The following is an 18,713-nucleotide window of genomic DNA, read 5'->3' on the forward strand; positions in this document are numbered from 1 at the left end:
CTGCCATTGACAGAAGCGGAAAGGGTCCATCATTTCTATATGCAGCACGCAGTATAGACTGAACATTTCTTTGGAGGTAGGAAAAGGGGTAAAATCAAAGACATATGGTAAGTTAAAAACCGTAGTAACACAATAGGCATTCCCATCCGGGCAGACACCGCGATGTCCAGACCAGCCATCATATAGGTCTATGAGGATATTGAGTTTGGGTCAGGAGACCTGTCGGCCTCACAGGACACTGCGGCCCATCCTTAGACTGTGAATGTTGGCTGTGAGTATTTGGCCTTACGAACAGGAGCCGTATTACAGGTATTGAATATTATTAGAAAGGCCACTATTGACTTCACCATATTTCCTAGCTCACTTACAGCCATATAATGCAACCTGTAAAAAGAGGGGAATGTATATAGGCACATGGACCATCTGTGACACTGGGGATGGACAAAACATTTTTATATGCCTAAATCAAACATTGATGATGGTCAAAACTAAGGAGCAAAGTAGCCAGAATGCCACCATGTTGGGATGCCTTCTATATCTATCTATATCTATTGCTGGTGCACAAAAATAATAACTGGTCAGTGATCCAAAGCGGTGTATCTGGATCATCATGAAACCTATTTCCGCATTAGAATATTTTAACACTACATTTTGCACAAAAGGTAACATTTTATGATATCAGAGAACGATCAATTCACAATAAAAGTTAAATTTTTTGTGTCATTAATTGCACTTTTACATAATCATTGCCCACCATGGACAATTTCCTGTATGGATGTCTGTCTTAAAGCTGCTTTACAAGCAGCGACATCGCTAGCGATCACACCCGCCCCAGTCGTTCGTGCGTCACGGGCAAATCGCTGCCCGTGGCGAACAATATCATTGGTATGCGTTACACGCACATACCCGCCTAACGACGTCGCTGTGGCCGGCGAACAGCCTCTTTCTTAAGGGGGCGGTTCGTGCGGCGTCACAGCGACGTCACACAGCTGGCCACCAATAGAAGCGGAGGGGGGAGAGCAGCCGCATGAACGTCATTCCCACCTCGTTGCCGGAGGACGCAGGTACGGTGTTGTTCGTCGTTCCCAGGGTATCACATGTAGCGATGTGTGCTGCCTCAGGAACGACGAACAACCTGCGTCCAAAACGAGCAACGATATTTTGAAAATGAAAGACGTGTCAACAATCAACTATTTGTGCCGCTTTTCGGATCGTTAGTGGTCGCTGGTAGGTGTCACACGCAACGACGTCGCTAACGAGGACGGATGTGCGTCACGAATTCCGTGACCCCCAGCGACATCTCGTTAGCGATTACGTTGCGTGTAACGGGGCCTTAAGTCTGATTAATCAGTCTGAAATGGTCCGCATTACACATTGTATAGAAACAGGTCCAATTAAAAATTGGCTTAGTCCACAAAAATAGCACCATGTAAGGTCTGTTTTATATTTGCAGAAGTCCACACTCTGCCAGTTACCATACTTAGACATTTATTTGGGTGGCTTCATTGGTCTCAAATCAAGCATGGATATAATACCATCAATGGTATGCTCGGGGGCACAGATATTTCTCAAACCCAGATGGGAAATGCAATATTAAATCAGAAACTGATGATCTGCCACACCTGCCTGTCAGCAGAAAGACTGTTCAAACCAAGCACAGGAGCTGGGTGCACCCTTGGCATAGCCAGTTGATTGCACTGTTGGCATATCCAAACAGTTGAAGGAACCTTATCACCCACTTGTTTCCCCTTTTATCCTTGTCCTCCTTTTCCTTGATTAACAGCTCCTGCTTTCCAGAAGCCAGAAAATGGAGGACAAAAGATGAAAAACAAGTACAGTGGAGTATGCGCCGAGCACTGGTGCTTGGTTTGAACAGTCACTTTGTGCTGGCAGTATGCCTTTAATATACCAATCAAATATATTTACAAAGAAAAAAAAAAAAACAATCTGGAAAGATAATTAAAAAAAAAATTCAAATGAGAAAATGGGAACTAAAAAAAAGATTAAAACTTATTTTTAATCTGTATTTTGATCTTCTCTCTTTCCTATCTTTTTCTCTTGGGGAATTTTTAGGATTAGGATCCTAGAATCTGTTGCTATACTGTATTACATGAACATTTTTTTTAAAAGAAATAATTACCATATTTTGATGTTATATTAAGGTGTGCCTGATCAGTATTTTTCTTTTTAATCTTCGATTACCATAACTCTATATTAGGTACATTAATTTACACACTGCGTGCACACTAGAGGTATCTATCTGGAGGACTCACCGGTGGATATGGCTAACAACTATAGTATATACACACAAAAAAGCAGACCCATGCGTTGGACCTGACAAAAGTAGTGTTAAAGGTGTTCTTGCCACTCAAAAAAAAAAAAAATAACAATTGATATACACTATACATTCTATAGATGGTCATATACTTAAAGGGTTTGTCCAGGTTTGGCAAGAAAGTCAGCAGTCATTGTTTGTGACTGCAAATTTGCAAATCCTACCAGCCTGCACAGTCAGGATTATCTGGTGTCTTGAATGGGTGGTCATGTGACCATGTGTGGGCTACACATCACCTTCTGACTAGACGTGAGTTGAGCGAGGTCGCATCCAACTAGTTGGAATGTGACCGGAAACATACATATCGCATAATTGTGCGCACATGACCACCCGTTCCGGGCACCAGAGAATCCTGACAGTGCCCGCACAAAGGATTCACAAATTTACAGTCACAAAGAATGACCGCAGATCTTCGTGCCAAACTTGGATAATCCCTTGAATACTTGTGTGGACCTGCAGATTTCAGGGAAAAACTGGGAACAGACATGTAGGCCAAAGCTTCTCACATCAGTAGAATAGGAAAGTATCTGCCTTTTGTAGGTTTACAAGAAAATCGAATAAGTTTAAAAAAGAAAACAAAAGCATAATACATAGATAATCCAAAGTATCGTGACTTAGACAGCAGCGCTGTAAGGTAAAGGTTACAAAAAGGTGACTACTATTCAGATTCTGAATCACAAAAGTACAATATCTGCATTATGAACACTTTAAATAAAGAAAACATTTATGAACTTAGAACAAATGGTAACACAGTGAAGAGCTAAGTACATCAGACAGTACCACACCAAAAGTATGCCAACCATAACAAGGAGCAATTCATGAGAAATGATAGCCATGTACCAGCGCATCTGATGAAATGTCTCCACTAGAGAAGGTACGTTCTTCTGAAATGCTTGGCCATATACTACAGCGGGAGTTGTGGACCCTTTTTGTACTCGGCATAAAATGCAATATGAAAGCCATATAACTTTCTGTGCTTACATGTAATAGTGCCCATCTGTCTACGTCGTATGATGTGGTTCTGTTTTACATGGGATTTATCATCGGAGCAAAGTAATATCACTTAGGTCCTATATGTAGTTAGGTAGTGCTTGGTGCCAGCACAGTGCCCTTCATGCAGGGCTTCCATACCTTGGTAGCGCTGTCTCAGCCACTCACTCATTTTTCTATGTAATGTATCTGGGTAAGATGCACCTTACAAGCCTGGTATTAGTCCCTAGTTATTCTACTGATGCAGGCTGCCATTATAAGAACATGGTCCAGCTATTGCTGGACACAAAACCCATTGACCAGGGGTTGGGTAAAGCTGTAAATGGAAAAAATTCTAAGGCGATTGCAAAAACAAGCAACTTTGCAATTTACTTTTGATTAAAAAAAAAAAACAACTCCTCAATTGTCAAGAATAGAGGGATTTTTAAATTTTTAATTCAATAGATTATTGCTTGTTGCGTAAGTTACCAGCCACCTCTGCAGTCTGAGAAGTGGCCAGTCTCTTAATGGGGCTTTACACGCAGCGAAATCACTAGCGATGTCGCTGGTGAAAGTACCCACCCCCGTCGTTTGTGAGTCACGGGCAAATCGCTGCCCGTGGCGAACATTATCGCTAGGACCCGTCACACTAATCTCTCTAGCGACGTCGCTGTGGCCGGCAAACTGCCTCCTTTCTAAGGGGGTGGTTCGTTCGGCGTCACTAAGCGGCCGCCCAATAGAAGCGGAGGGGCGGAGATGAGTGGGCCGAACATCCTGCCCACCTCCTTCCTTCCTCATTGCGGGCGGCCGCAGGTACGGTGATGTTCCTCGTTCCTGTGGTGTCACACATAGCGATGTGCGCTACCACAGGAACGACGAACAATCTGCATCCTGCAACGATAATCGGGATTAGAACGACCGGACAACGATCAGGTAAGTAATTTTGATCGTTCACGGTCGTTCGTGCGTTTCACACACAACAGTGTCACTAACGAGGCTAGATATGCGTCACGAATTCCGTGACCCCAACAACATCTCGTTAGCGATGTCGTTGCGTGTAAAGCCCGCTTTAAGCCTTAAGCCCCTTTATGCTACTGCTGATTCCTGGAGGCTTCCTGTGTGAGCCCTTTATAGGGCTCTTTTCCACCAGCGATTTGCATGTGCGAGTGCAATCCGATAAAAAAAAAAAAAAAAATCAGATTGCACTCACACCAGTGTTAATCAATGAACTAGTTTCCTCTAGCGACGTCGCTGTGGCCGGCGAACAGCCTCTTTTCTAAGGAGGCAGTTCGTGCGGAGTCACACCGACGTCACACAGCAGGCGTCCAATTGAAGCGGAGGAGCGGAGAGCAGTCGCATGAAAGTCACACACACCTCGTTGCTGGAGGACGCAGAAACGCTGTTGTTCGTCGTTCCTGAGGTGTCACACGTAGCGATGTGTGCTGCCTCAAGAACGATGAACAACCTGCGTCCATAACCAGCAACGATATTTGGGAAATGGACGACGTGTCAACAATCAACGATTTGGTGAGTATTTTGCATCGTTAGCGGTCGCTCGTACGTGTCACACGCAACAACGTCGCTAAGGAGGCCGGATGTGCGCCACGAATTCCGTGACCCCAACGACATCTCATTAGCGATGTCGTTGCGTGTAACGGGGCCTTTAGGCAAGGAGCGTGCACTCCTCTGTAGAGCCTGTAATCACGCCTCTGAAGCTGGAAGGATCTATGGATGTCCCCAGCTTCATGATCCTTGCACTTTTCCTTTACTGCAAAGTAAAAGAAGATGAGACAACCACTTAGTGGTTATGTTCATACTGTGCCTCTGTATCTGATGTAAGCCAGTACAACGTTTGTGTCACCTGTAGTAAAAGAAGGGAATTTTGTTTACTTACCGTAAATTCCTTTTCTTCTAGCTCTAATTGGGAGACCCAGACAATTGGGTGTATAGCTACTGCCTCCGGAGGCCACACAAAGTATTACACTTAAAAGTGTAAGGCCCCTCCCCTTCTGGCTATACACCCGTGGGATCACGGGCTCATCAGTTTTAGTGCAAAAGCAAGAAGGAGGAAAGCCAATAACAGGTTTAAAGACAAATTCAATCCGAAGAAACATCGGAGAACTGAAACCATTCAACATGAACAACATGTGTACCCGAAAAAAACAAAAATCCCTAAGAAAACAGGGCGGGTGCTGGGTCTCCCAATTAGAGCTAGAAGAAAAGGAATTTACGGTAAGTAAACAAAATTCCCTTCTTCTTTGTCGCTCTATTGGGAGACCCAGACAATTGGGATGTCCAAAAGCAATCCCTGGGTGGGTAAAATAATACCTCGTAATAGAGCCGTAAAACGGCCCCTTCCTACAGGTGGGCAACCGCCGCCTGAAGGACTCATCTGCCTATGCTGGCATCCGCCGAAGCATAGGTATGCACCTGATAATGCTTGGTAAAAGTGTGCAGACTCGACCAGGTAGCGGCCTGGCACACCTGCTGAGCCGTAGCCTGGTGCCGTAATGCCCAGGACGCACCCACGGCTCTGGTAGAATGGGCCTTCAGCCCTGAGGGAACCGGAAGCCTAGCAGAACGGTAGGTTTCAAGAATTGGTTCCTTGATCCACCGAGGCAGTGTGGATTTGGAAGCTTGCGATCCTTTACGCTGACCAGCGACAAGGACAAAGAGTGCATCCGAGCGGCGCAAGGGCGCCGTGCGGGAAATGTAGATCCTGAGTGCTCTGACCAGATCCAACAAATGCAAACCTTTTTCAAATTGATGAACTGGATGAGGACACAAGGAAGGCAAGGTGATATCCTCATGGAGATGAAAGGGGGATACCACCTTAGGGAGAAACTCCGGAATCGGACGCAGAACCACCTTGTCCTGGTGAAAAACCAGGAAGGGAGATTTGCATGACAGTGCCGCTAGCTCGGACACTCTCCGAAGAGACGTGACCGCCACTAGAAAGGCCACTTTCTGTGAAAGACGAGAAAGGGAAACATCCTTCATAGGCTCGAAAGGCGGCTTCTGGAGAGCAATTAGAACCCTGTTCAGATCCCAGGGCTCTAACGGTCGCTTGTAAGGAGGGACGATATGACAAACTCCTTGCAGGAACGTGCGTACCTGAGGAAGTCGTGCTAGGCGTTTCTGAAAAAATACAGATAGCGCTGAGACTTGTCCTTTAAGGGAGCTGAGCGACAAACCTTTTTCCAACCCGGATTGCAGGAAGGAAAGAAAAGTAGGCAATGCAAAAGGCCAGGGAGAAACTCCCTGAGCAGAGCACCAAGATAAGAATATCTTCCACGTCCTGTGGTAGATCTTGGCGGAGGATGGTTTCTAGCCTGTCTCATGGTGGCAATAACTTTTCGAGATAATCCTGAAGACGCTAGGATCCAGGACTCAATGGCCACACAGTCTGGTTCAGGACCGCAGAATTCAGATGGAAAAACGGCCCTTGAGACAGCAAGTCTGGTCGGTCTGGTAGTGCCCACGGTTGGCCTACCGTGAGGTGCCACAGATCTGGGTACCACGACCTCCTCGGCCAGTCTGGAGCGACGAGGATGGCGCGGCGGCAGTCGGCCCTTATCTTGCGCAGCACTCTGGGTAACAATGCCAGAGGTGGGAACACATAAGGTAGCCGGAACTGCGACCAATCTTGAACTAAGGCGTCTGCCGCCAGAGCTCGGTGATCGTGAGACCGTGCCATGAAAACCGGAACCTTGTGGTTGTGCCGTGACGCCATCAGGTCGACGTCCGGCATCCCCCAGCGGCGACAGATCTCCCGAAACACGTCCGGGTGAAGGGACCATTCCCCTGCGTCCATACCCTGGCGACTGAGGAAGTCTGCTTCCCAGTTTCCACGCCTGGGATGTGAACTGCGGATATGGTGGATGCCGTGTCGTCCACCCACGTCAGAATCCGCCGGACTTCCTGGAAGGCTTGCCGACTGCGTGTTCCGCCTTGGTGGTTGATGTATGCCACCGCTGTGGAGTTGTCCGACTGAATTCGGATCTGCTTGCCTTCCAGCCACTGCTGGAAGGCTTGTAGGGCAAGATACACTGCTCTGATTTCCAGAACATTGATCTGAAGGGTGGACTCTTTCTGAGTCCACGTACCTTGAGCCCTGTGGTGGAGAAACACTGCTCCCCACCCCGATAGACTCGCGTCTGTCGTGACTACTGCCCAGGATGGGGGTAGGAAGGACTTTCCTTTCGACAATGCGGTGGGAAGAAGCCACCACCGAAGAGATTCCTTGGCCGCCTGAGAAAGGGAGACGTCTCTGTCGAGGGACGTCGACTTCCTGTCCCATTGGCGGAGAATGTCCCATTGTAGTGGACGCAGATGAAACTGCGCGAAAGGGACTGCTTCCATTGCCGCTACCATCTTCCCTAGGAAGTGCATGAGGCGTCTCAAGGGGTGCGACTGGCCTTGAAGGAGAGATTGCACCCCTGTCTGTAGTGAACGCTGTTTGTCCAGCGGAAGCTTCACTATCGCTGAGCGAGTATGAAACTCCATGCCAAGATATGTTAGCGATTGGGTCGGGGTTAGATTTGACTTTGAAAAGTTGATGATCCACCCGAAACTCTGGAGAGTCTCTAGCGCAACGTTCAGGCTGTGTTGGCATGCCTCTTGAGAGGGTGCCTTGACCAGTAGATCGTCCAAATACGGGATCACAGAGTGACCTTGAGAGTGCAGGACTGCTACTACTGCTGCCATGACCTTGGTGAAGACTCGTGGGGCTGTCGTCAGCCCGAAGGGCAGAGCTACGAACTGAAGGTGTTCGTCTCCTATAACGAAGCGTAGAAAACGCTGGTGCTGTGGAGCAATCGGCACGTGGAGATAAGCATCCTTGATGTCTATAGATGCTAGGAAATCTCCTTGAGACACTGAGGCGATGACGGAGCGGAGGGATTCCATCCGGAACCGTCTGGTTTGTACGTGCTTGTTGAGCAGTTTTAGATCCAGAACGGGACGGAACGACCCGTCCTTTTTTGGCACCACAAACAAATTGGAGTAAAAACCCGTGACCTTGTTCCTGAAGAGGAACGGGGGTCAACACTCCTTCCGCCTTTAGAGTGGACACCGCTTGCCGCAGAGCATCGGCTCGGTCGGGAGGTGGAGAAGTTCTGAAGAAGCGAGTTGGAGGACGAGAGCTGAACTCTATCCTGTACCCGTGAGACAGAATGTCTCTCACCCAACGGTCTGTGACCTGTGGCAGCCAAATGTCGCCAAAGCGGGAGAGCCTGCCACCGACCGAGGATGCGGAGAGAGGAGGCTGAAAGTCATGAGGAAGCCGCCTTGGTAGCGGTTCTTCCGGCTGTCTTTTTTGGGCGTGACTGAGTCCGCCAAGAATCTGAGCTCCTCTGATCCTTTGGAGTCCTTTTGGACGAGGAGAATTGGGACCTGCCTGAGCCTCGAAAGGACCGAAACCCCGACTGTCCCCTCCTTTGTTGGGGTTTGTTTTGTCTGGGTTGAGGTAAGGATGAATCCTTACCCTTGGAGTGTTTAATGATTTCATCTAAACGCTCACCAAACAGTCGGTCACGAGAAAATGGCAAACTGGTTAAACACTTTTTGGAAGCAGAATCTGCCTTCCATTCTCTTAACCACAAGGCTCTGCGTAAAACCACGGAGTTGGCGGACGCCACTGCCGTACGGCTCGTAGAGTCTAGGACAGCATTAATCGCGTAAGACGCAAATGCAGACATTTGAGAGGTTAAGGATGCCACCTGCGGAGCAGATGTACGTGTGACCGTGTCAATCTGTGTAAGACCAGCTGAAATAGCTTGGAGTGCCCATACGGCTGCGAATGCTGGAGCCAAAGACGCGCCGATAGCCTCATAGATGGATTTCAACCAGAGCTCCATCTGTCTGTCAGTGGCATCTTTAAGTGCCGCCCCATCTTCCACTGCAACTACGGATCTAGCCGCAAGCCTGGAGATTGGAGGATCCACCTTGGGACACTGGGTCCAGCTTTTGACCACGTCAGGGGGAAAAGGATAACGTGTATCCTTAAGCCGCTTGGAAAAACGCTTCTCAGGATAAGCGTGGTGTTTCTGGATTGCCTCTCTAAAGTCAGAGTGGTCCAGAAAAGTACTTAATTTACGCTTGGGATACCTGAAATGGAATTTCTCCTCCTGTGAAGCTGACTCCTCCACTGGAGGAGCTGGGGGAGAAATATCCAACATTCTATTGATGGACGCTATAAGATAATTCACTATGGCGTCACCATCAGGAGTATCCAGATTGAGAGCAGTCTCAGGATCTGAATCCTAAGCAGCTACCTCCGCCTCATCATATAGAGAGTCGTCCTGCTGGGACCCTGACCAGTGTGATGAAGTGGAGGGCCGCTCATAGCGAGCCCGCTTAGGCTGTCTGGGACTGTCGTCCGTGTCAGAACCGTCACCCTGGGATGCATGTGACACCCCCGGAGCCTGAAGCTGTTCCAACTGAGGGGGACCAGGGAGCAATGAGTCAACAGTGCCCATGGTCTGAGTTACTGGTCTAGACTGCAATGTTTCAAGAATTTTAGTCATAGTCACAGACAATCTGTCAGCAAAAACTGCAAACTCCGTCCCTGTCACCTGGACAGTATTCACAGGTGGTTCTCCCTGGGTCACCTCTAGCAGAGGCCCCGGCCGAGCAAGTGCCACAGGAGCCGAGCACTGCACACAATGGGGGTCAGTGGAACCTGCCGGTAGAGCAGTCTCACATGCGGTACAAGCAGCATAGAAAGCCTGTGCCTTGGCACCTTTGCTTCTTGCGGACGACATGCTGTTGTCTCCCCTGAGTAATCTAGGAGGGAGTATAGCAGAGAATCACCAGCGACCGTACAGTGCAATGTATAGCATGCAAGCATAAAAATACAAATGTACACTTCGGCACTAGTGGGGGTCAGCCCTTGAGGGCTGCTTACCGCCCGCTCAAAAGCGGGTGTGTGGTCGCCAGAATCCCGTGTCTGAGTCTCCCAGTCCCCCTTCTCCAGCTCAGGCTGCACACAGGAATGGCTGCCGGCGTCCTGTGAAGAGGGGCGGACCGTGGGCGTGCCTCAAACAAAGTGCGGGAAACTGGCGTCCCACTGTGCCCAGTGTGAGGGCTGGAGTATGTAAAACAGACTCCAGCCCTCTGCGCTGATGTTCTATACAGCGTCCCGCCCTTCCCCTGACTGGCAGGCCTGGGGGCGGGAACGAACCGAAACTAGGCCGCAAAAGCCGGGGACTCGAGTAATAAGCGCGGCCGTCATATATGCACGGCCAGCGCGGAAGTCCCCGGCGCACCACAAGTCCCAGCCGCGCCGCAGCGAAAAAAACTGAGAACAGCGGCCGGCGCGGCAGTTTCAAATGCATGTCCCCACTCAGCAGAGCTGTAGATAGGAATGGCACCAGCGCGCAGCGCTGTTGTCCCCGGCGCACTAACACACCCAGCAATGCTGCAGTGTGACTGTGCGCGGTCTGTGCGGGGACACAGAGTACCTTGAAGTAGCAGGGCCCTGTCCCTGACGATACTCAGCTCCATGTCCAGCAGATTCCCCAGGGGCTGTGGATGGAGCACGGCCTCAGTGCCTGGAGACCGGTAAGATCCCACTTCACCCAGAGCCCGAAGGGGGATGGGGAAGGAAAGCAGCATGTGGGCTCCAGCCTCCGTACCCGCAATGGGTACCTCAACCTTAACAAACACCGCCGACAAAAAGTGGGGTGAGAAGGGAGCATGCTGGAGGCCCTAGTATGGGCTCTCTTTTCTTCCATCCGACATAGTCAGCAGCTGCTGCTGACTAAACAGTGGAGCTATGCGTGTATGTGTGCCTCCTTCGCACAAAGCATGAAAACTGATGAGCCCGTGATCCCACGGGGGGTGTATAGCCAGAAGGGGAGGGGCCTTACACTTTTAAGTGTAATACTTTGTGTGGCCTCCGGAGGCAGTAGCTATACACCCAATTGTCTGGGTCTCCCAATAGAGCGACAAAGAAAACAGTTATAACGCAATATTATGGGCCCCCAGGCTTGGTATAAAATGGCATACATTAGGGCTGCAAGATCAACTTATACCCCAACCAAAAAGTCTGAAGACTAAAAGGTGAAAATAGAAAAATTAAGTCAACACTGAGATACCCATTTTGGGCTCTTTTCTTATAACCTTTCCTGTCTGTATCACACGCCACGGCGGATTACCAGACTCCACACCACAAGTCCGCAGCAATTTACAGTACAATACAAAATGATGAGGTTTACAAAACCCCATACTTAAATAGTGGAAAAAGCCTGCAAAATCATAGCAGTGCCAAATATGCTGAAAACAATATAGGGTATCAGCAAATAACAGGCGGATTATGCTGTGGATTTACAATGTAAATTGTCCGTCATGTCTGGATGTAATGCCATGTGATCTGAATTATGCCAAGTTCACATCACTATACTAAAAGAAGTATGATTTTCAGACTATCAATTATTTTTCTCCATTAGTATATTCATTTATATGTTAGTTAATAAAATTTACAAGAGAAAACACAGCTTCCTATGTTAAAGGGGGTGCGCGAATTCAGGTACCCTCGCTGGGTCCAGGGCCAACTCACCGCAGCTACATCCACATCGTATGTCACTGAGCACAGGGCTCCCACCGTCAAGGTCAGTGAATGAGCACGGAGCACAGACTTGCTAAACCAGGGGTCACATCACCACTACTCTTAAAACACCGAGCCCAGAGTACCGGCACTGGACCCAGGGAGGAGGGACTACCTGCTGGGATTATTTTATGTATTTTGGTGCCCACTTTACTGAAAGTGGACAACGGCTTTAATAATTGCAATGTATCCATAATAATGAACAGGTTGGGTTCAGACATTCTTTGTGCACGCATAGACTGGAATAGGTGCGTCTTCTGAAATGTGGGAGAGGCTGTCTGCCACCTGAAATGTTTGGGAACAACGTGAGCAGCCTGAAATGTGGGAGAGACCGTGAGCCGCCTGAAATGTGGGAGAGACCGTGAGCCGCCTGAAATGTGGGAGAGACCGTGAGCCGCCTGAAATGTGGGAGAGACCGCGAGCCGCCTGAAATGTGGGAGAGACCGCGAGCCGCCTGAAATGTGGGAGAGACCGCGAGCCGCCTGAAATGTGGGAGAGACCGCGAGCCGCCTGAAATGTGGGAGAGACCGCGAGCCGCCTGAAATGTGGGAGAGACCGCGAGCCACCTGAAATGTGGGAGAGACCGCGAGCCACCTGAAATGTGGGAGAGACCGCGAGCCACCTGAAATGTGGGAGAGACCGCGAGCCACCTGAAATGTGGGAGAGACCGCGAGCCACCTGAAATGTGGGAGAGACAGTGAGCCACCTGAAATGTGGGAGAGACCGCGAGCCACCTGAAATGTGGGAGAGACCGCGAGCCACCTGAAATGTGGGAGAGACCGCGAGCCACCTGAAATGTGGGAGAGACCGCGAGCCACCTGAAATGTGGGAGAGACCGCGAGCCACCTGAAATGTGGGAGAGACCGCGAGCCACCTGAAATGTGGGAGAGACAGTCAGCCGCCTGAAATGTGGGAGAGACCGCGAGCCACCTGAAATGTGGGAGAGACCGCGAGCCACCTGAAATGTGGGAGAGACAGTGAGCCGCCTGAAATGCGGGAGAGACTGTCCGCAATCTGAACAGGGCAATTGAATAACATTGGTCCAAGTGCTGTCCATGTGAGGTTAGTTTGTTTTTTTCATGAACTTGGAACAAAGATTCAGTCGGATGAACCTTCTCTCAACAAATCTGAAATGTATCAACCAATATTCTGGTTTATCTGCTTAACACAAATTAGACTGAAAATCCCATCAAAAAGATCCCCCAGGGAAGGGTCAGCATCTGACAGATGCCACTGCCAACCTGCCACTTTTTACTACAGGTTAGTGCTCCTTAAATTCATTCTTTAGATGCTTTAAACTATGTTAGGGGCATTTCACCTACAAATGGATCTGCAAAAGTGGGAGCATTTAATAGCCAAATTTAAGGCATGTAATGTGGAGAAAGATAAAGGCACCATTATAAACTGACAGCTAGTTACCCAATTATATTACACTGGCACTTTTTCCCAGGCAAAAACATTTCTTCAGAAATTTCTGGAACTTAAAAACCATTCCAAACATCCGATTAGCCTCCCATACAGATGAACGGGACTGTTGCCAAAATTTCTAAAACGTGTGTACATCATATGAACCCACCAGGTCTCTATATCTGACACATGCTGGACACGCTGGAATTTCCTTACGATATGACAATAAAAAAATACTTTTTGATGTACACATACAACTTCTACATCAAACGCTCATGGAGTCCCTCAACACAATTGTGACATACAGGAATTTTCCTTTTTAACACAAATTACGATTATCCAATTCCTTTTGAAGCCTATGGCATGCAAAATTTTAGTTCAATACTGATATATAAAAGTAAAACTAATGGTTGGTACAGTTTATCAATCAAAAGTCACTGAAAGTACCACGTAGACACAGGCAGGCACATACATGAAACGCAGGGTATGGTCAGTATAATCTCGCTCTAAAAAATAATAAATAGTACTTTCAGAGCAAAAAAAAAAAATACAAAAAACCCCAAAGTAGTAATAAAAAAATAAATATATGTAAACAAAAGCTCTAGTGCTATAAAAAAGTATAAAAAAGTGTGCTGCCATCATTAGAAACTAAACCGCGTTTATATCTAAAAAGCAAAACCCAGTACCAAAAAGGAAGAGTAAAAAACCCATACAAATGTAACAACATGGATCATCGTCTCAATAACAATACTACTGGTATTAATACTAAAAGTGTGACAAAAAAGAAAACCTTGGCTGTAATTTATGGCAGTGGTTGAGAATAGGCAACAGCAGATGGCACCATTGATGAAGAACATGGATTTCCCATATAGGAATACGATCCATGGATCCACCAGGTGGAAGCCTCCGCATTACGGTAAATATGAAGCCTCTGCATTACGGTAAAGGTGAAGCCTCCGCATTACGGTAAAGGTGAAGCCTCCGCATTACGGTAAAGGTGAAGCCTCCGCATTACGGTAAAGGTGAAGCCTCCGCATTACGGTAAAGGTGAAGCCTCCGCATTACGGTAAAGGTGAAGCCTCCGCATTACGGTAAAGGTGAAGCCTCCGCATTACGGTAAAGGTGAAGCCTCCGCATTACGGTAAAGGTGAAGCCTCCGCACTACGGTAAAGGTGAAGCCTTCGCACTACGGTAAAGGTGAAGCCTTCGCATTACGGTAAAGGTGAAGCCTCCGCATTACGGTAAAGATAGTCACGTGGTCCCTTCCTCAATGCTTTGCAGTACAACCCTTGGCTTCTGGGTGGCAAGGCTTCTGTTGCCTCGGTTCAACGCAGAGGTCCCAGGCAAGGGCTGCGCAGTAGAAGGCTTTCGTAAGGCTTCTTCTCCAAACAAGCTGATTTTTGCATCCATCTCAATACTTTTGGCCAAACTGAAGGCATAGGATTCTAAGGACACTGCAGAGGAGGCTTCTTCGTCTTGGGCTTTTTTAATATCTGTGAACACAAGGATGTACACCATACATTAGATGTTTTCTACAATTAACAGATACCATGGGTAAAACAGGGCATGGTCAACCGATTTCTGTCTACAGAGATATTTCCAAATGAAGCATCAATGTTAATATATTGTGTGAGGTTTTTTTTTCCCCAAGTCCCATTTCATTTCAATGGGAAATCTAGTGCAAAAAAAGCGGAGAACATACAATAAGCGTTTTCCCATTGCGATAAATGGCAAACCTAGAAGAGGATTTGAAGAGTTTCTTCATGTTGATTTTGGCACAGATTGCATATTCAAATCTTCAGCATGGAGCTTTGTGTGAACCCCGCTGAAAAAAGGTACGTACACCTTCACACAAAATTATTTATTACGTTTTATTATTTGCAAAGCAACTTTCTAAATGGTCTTCACTAAAAAAAAAAAATAAAAATCTAACATTTTAACACTAGAAGTCCCAGAGAGGGGTCATTTAACATTTCTACCTTTGGAACCCAAAGACGGGTCAAATGACGTGAAGGATTTTAGCTAACATACTATAATCACCGTCTTTTGTTCTGTAATTAATGCCATTACTGTCGCACCACAGGAGGTTGTTGGTTTTTTTTTTTTTTTTATTAAGTTTAGCCATTAGTTTCTAGTTAGTTCTATTCAGTTTATTGTATTTGGTCATTTGAACCTCTTTCTGGACTTCAGGGGGAGCTAGAAATTTCTGGGACCTCTAGTGTTAAAGCTGCAGAATGTCAGCAAGACCTTTATTACCGTAAGCTGTGGGGTCTGCAAAAATATATTAATCCATCATAACTTCTGCTCTTGGCTGAGGTCTCTCAGTATAAAAGATAAATCGAAGAGGAGGTTGTACATAACACTCCACAGTGAGGGGAGTATCTACAGTCTCAGGGAGGGCAGAGAGAGCAAGCTACAGATAAGAGGGTAAGCATTAGGCATCTTTCACACGTCAGTATTTTGCATCAGTGTTTCGGCTCTGTGTCATCAGTGTTTCGGCTCTGTGTCATCAGTGTTTGGATGGCAAAACCAGGAGTGGAACTTAGATAGAAGAACTATAATTGAAAGACTGACACCTGCTCCATGTTTTGGAGACATGTCTGGCATTGGCATCCAAATACTGATGAAACACTGATGCAAAATACTGATGTGTGAAAGAGGCCTTATAGTGAGCCAATAAGTGCAAGAATTCAAATCTAGGCTGTATTACAGAAAGGGACACTCACAAGAAAAATCATAAACTAGTATCATGCTCTAAACAGCATAGCAGGGGGTCTAATATTGTATGCAGGAATCAAGATTGCCAACGGTAGTTTAATAAAATTTTATTTTACTTAAGGTTGTGGTGGTCCTGCACAGGGCAACCCCACAGATCAGCTGTTTTCAGCATTGGCAGCAGATGGATGTGAACAGTGAACTGTGTTTAACAGCAGAGCTATGTTTACTATAGCTGGTTTCAGGCACCGCTCCTATGAAAGTGAATGTGATCTAAACTGCAGTACCCAAAAGTGGCCACAGTGGTGTCCTGACAAGGTACAAAAAATGCCACTGGAAAAAAAAAAGATTTTTGTTTACTTACCGTAAATTCTTTTTCTTATAGTTCCGACATGGGAGACCCAGACCATGGTGTATAGCTTCTGCCTCCGGAGGACACACAAAGTACTACACTCAAACGTGTAGCTCCTCCCTCGGGGCTATATACACCCCCTGGATGACAATCTAACCAGTTCAGTGCAAAAGCTGAAGGAGGACATCCACCCATAAGTAGAGACAGAGTTCCGGTTTTTCCGAGTTTTACTCTGTCTACAACAACAGCCGGTGAAAACACACGGAACAACAACTGCCAACAGGCAACAGGGAGGGTGCTGGGTCTCCCATGTCGGAACTATAAGAAAAAGAATTTACGGTAAGTAAACAAAATTCTCTTTTTCTTCATCGTTCCTTATGGGAGACCCAGACCATGGGACGTCTCAAAGCAGTCCATGGGTGGGAAATAAACAAAACTGAGAAGTAGGCAAAACCTAACTTCACAAATGGGCGACAGCCGCCTGAAGGATGCGTCTGCCCAAGCTCGCATCTGCCGAAGCATGAGCATGCACTTGGTAGTGCTTCGAAAAAGTGTGCAGACTGGACCAAGTGGCAGCCTGACAAACCTGCTGAGCCGTAGCCTGGTGCCTGAAAGCCCAGGAGGCACCGACAGCTCTGGTCGAGTGCGCCTTAATCCCTGGCGGTGGGGGCACCTGAGAACACTGGTAGGCATCGGCGATAGCCGACCTAATCCAACGAGCTAGGGTCGGTTTAGAAGCAGAGAGACCCTTGCGCTGACCCGTGGTTAGCACAAAAAGTGAGGTGCACCGCCTAAAAACGGCGGTGCGTGACACATAGATTCGGAGCGCCCGCACCAAATCCAAGGAATGCAACGCCTTCTCAAAGCGATGCACAGGGGCCGGACAAAGGGAAGGCAATGAAATGTCCTGGTTAAGGTGGAAAGAAGACACCACCTTAGGGAGAAAATCCGGAGTCGGACGAAGAACCACCTTGTCTTGGTGAAACACCAAAAAGGGTGACACCGAAGAGAGCGCAGCCAAATCAGAAACTCTCCTGAGAAAAGTTATGGCTACTAGAAAAACAACTTTCTGTGAAAGTCTGAACAAAGGAACCTCCCTGAGAGGCTCAAAGGGGGGTTTCTGTAAGGCCGTGAGGACCAGATTAAGGTCCCAGGGATCCAAGGGCCGCCGGTAAGGAGGAATGATGTGAGATGCGCCCTGCATGAAGGTGCGCACCTGAGCCAGTCGGGCGATACGCCGCTGGAATAATACCGACAGAGCCGACACCTGTCCCTTGAGGGAAGTGAGGGACAGTCCTAGCTGTAGACCGGACTGTAGAAAAGACAGGATGGTCGGCAAGGAGAACGGCCAAGGAGCATGGTCGGAAGAGCGACACCAGGACAGGAAAATCCTCCAAGTCCTGTGGTAAATCTTGGCCGAAGAAGACTTCCGAGCCTGAGTCATAGTGGAGATGACCTCAGAGGGAATGCCTGAAGCCGTCAGGATCCAGGACTCAAGAGCCACGCCGTCAATCTGAGAGCCGCAGAATTCTGGCGGAAAAACGGACCTTGAGAGAGAAGGTCTGGGCGGTCCGGGAGATGCCACGGCACCTCTACGGACAGACGGAGCAGGTCTGGGTACCAAGCTCGCCTGGGCCAGTCCGGAGCAATGATTATGACTCGACGGCCCTCCATTCTGATCTTGCGCAGAACTCTGGGCAAGAGAGCTAGAGGGGGAAACACATAGGCCAGACGGAACTGGGACCAATTCTGAACCAGCGCGTCCGCTGCGAAGGCCTGAGGATCGTGGGAGCGAGCCACGTAAACCGGAACCTTGTTGTTGTGCCGGGATGCCATTAGATCCACTTCCGGAGTGCCCCACTTGCGGCAGATTGACCTGAACACTGCCGGATGCAGGGCCCACTCGCCGCTGTCCACGGTTTGACGGCTGAGATAATCGGCCTCCCAGTTTTCTACGCCTGGGATGTGGACTGCTGATATGGTGGACTTGGAGTCCTCCGTCCACTGGAGGATTCGTTGAACCTCCAACATCGCCAGGCGGCTGCGAGTCCCGCCCTGGTGATTGATGTAGGCAACCGCTGTCGCGTTGTCCGACTGGACTCGAATGTGCCTGCCCGCCAACAGGTGGTGAAAGGCTAGGAGAGCTAGAAACACAGCTCTGATTTCCAGCACATTGATCGAGAGGGCTGATTCGGACGGAGTCCAAGTGCCCTGTGCTCGGTGATGGAGAAATACTGCTCCCCAACCGGAGAGGCTGGCATCCGTGGTGAGAATCACCCAGGACGGAGTCAGGAAGGAGCGTCCCTGTGACAGAGAGAGGGGCCGAA

General features: G+C 48.2%; 1 protein-coding gene across 1 annotated transcript in view; it reads right to left on the minus strand.

The window, feature by feature from the left end:
• Positions 1-11,274: 11,274 nt before the first annotated feature.
• Positions 11,275-18,713, minus strand: part of GPR161 (G protein-coupled receptor 161) — a 34,567-nt gene continuing 27,128 nt past the window's right edge. The window contains exon 6 of the mRNA XM_075333560.1: positions 11,275-14,812. Coding sequence (XP_075189675.1) covers positions 14,571-14,812 — 242 coding nt within the window. The 3' untranslated portion in view covers positions 11,275-14,570. The remainder of the gene's footprint in view (positions 14,813-18,713) is intronic.

The sequence above is a fragment of the Anomaloglossus baeobatrachus genome, chromosome 2 (genome assembly GCF_048569485.1).
Source record: "Anomaloglossus baeobatrachus isolate aAnoBae1 chromosome 2, aAnoBae1.hap1, whole genome shotgun sequence".
Taxonomy (NCBI): Eukaryota; Metazoa; Chordata; class Amphibia; order Anura; family Aromobatidae; genus Anomaloglossus; species Anomaloglossus baeobatrachus.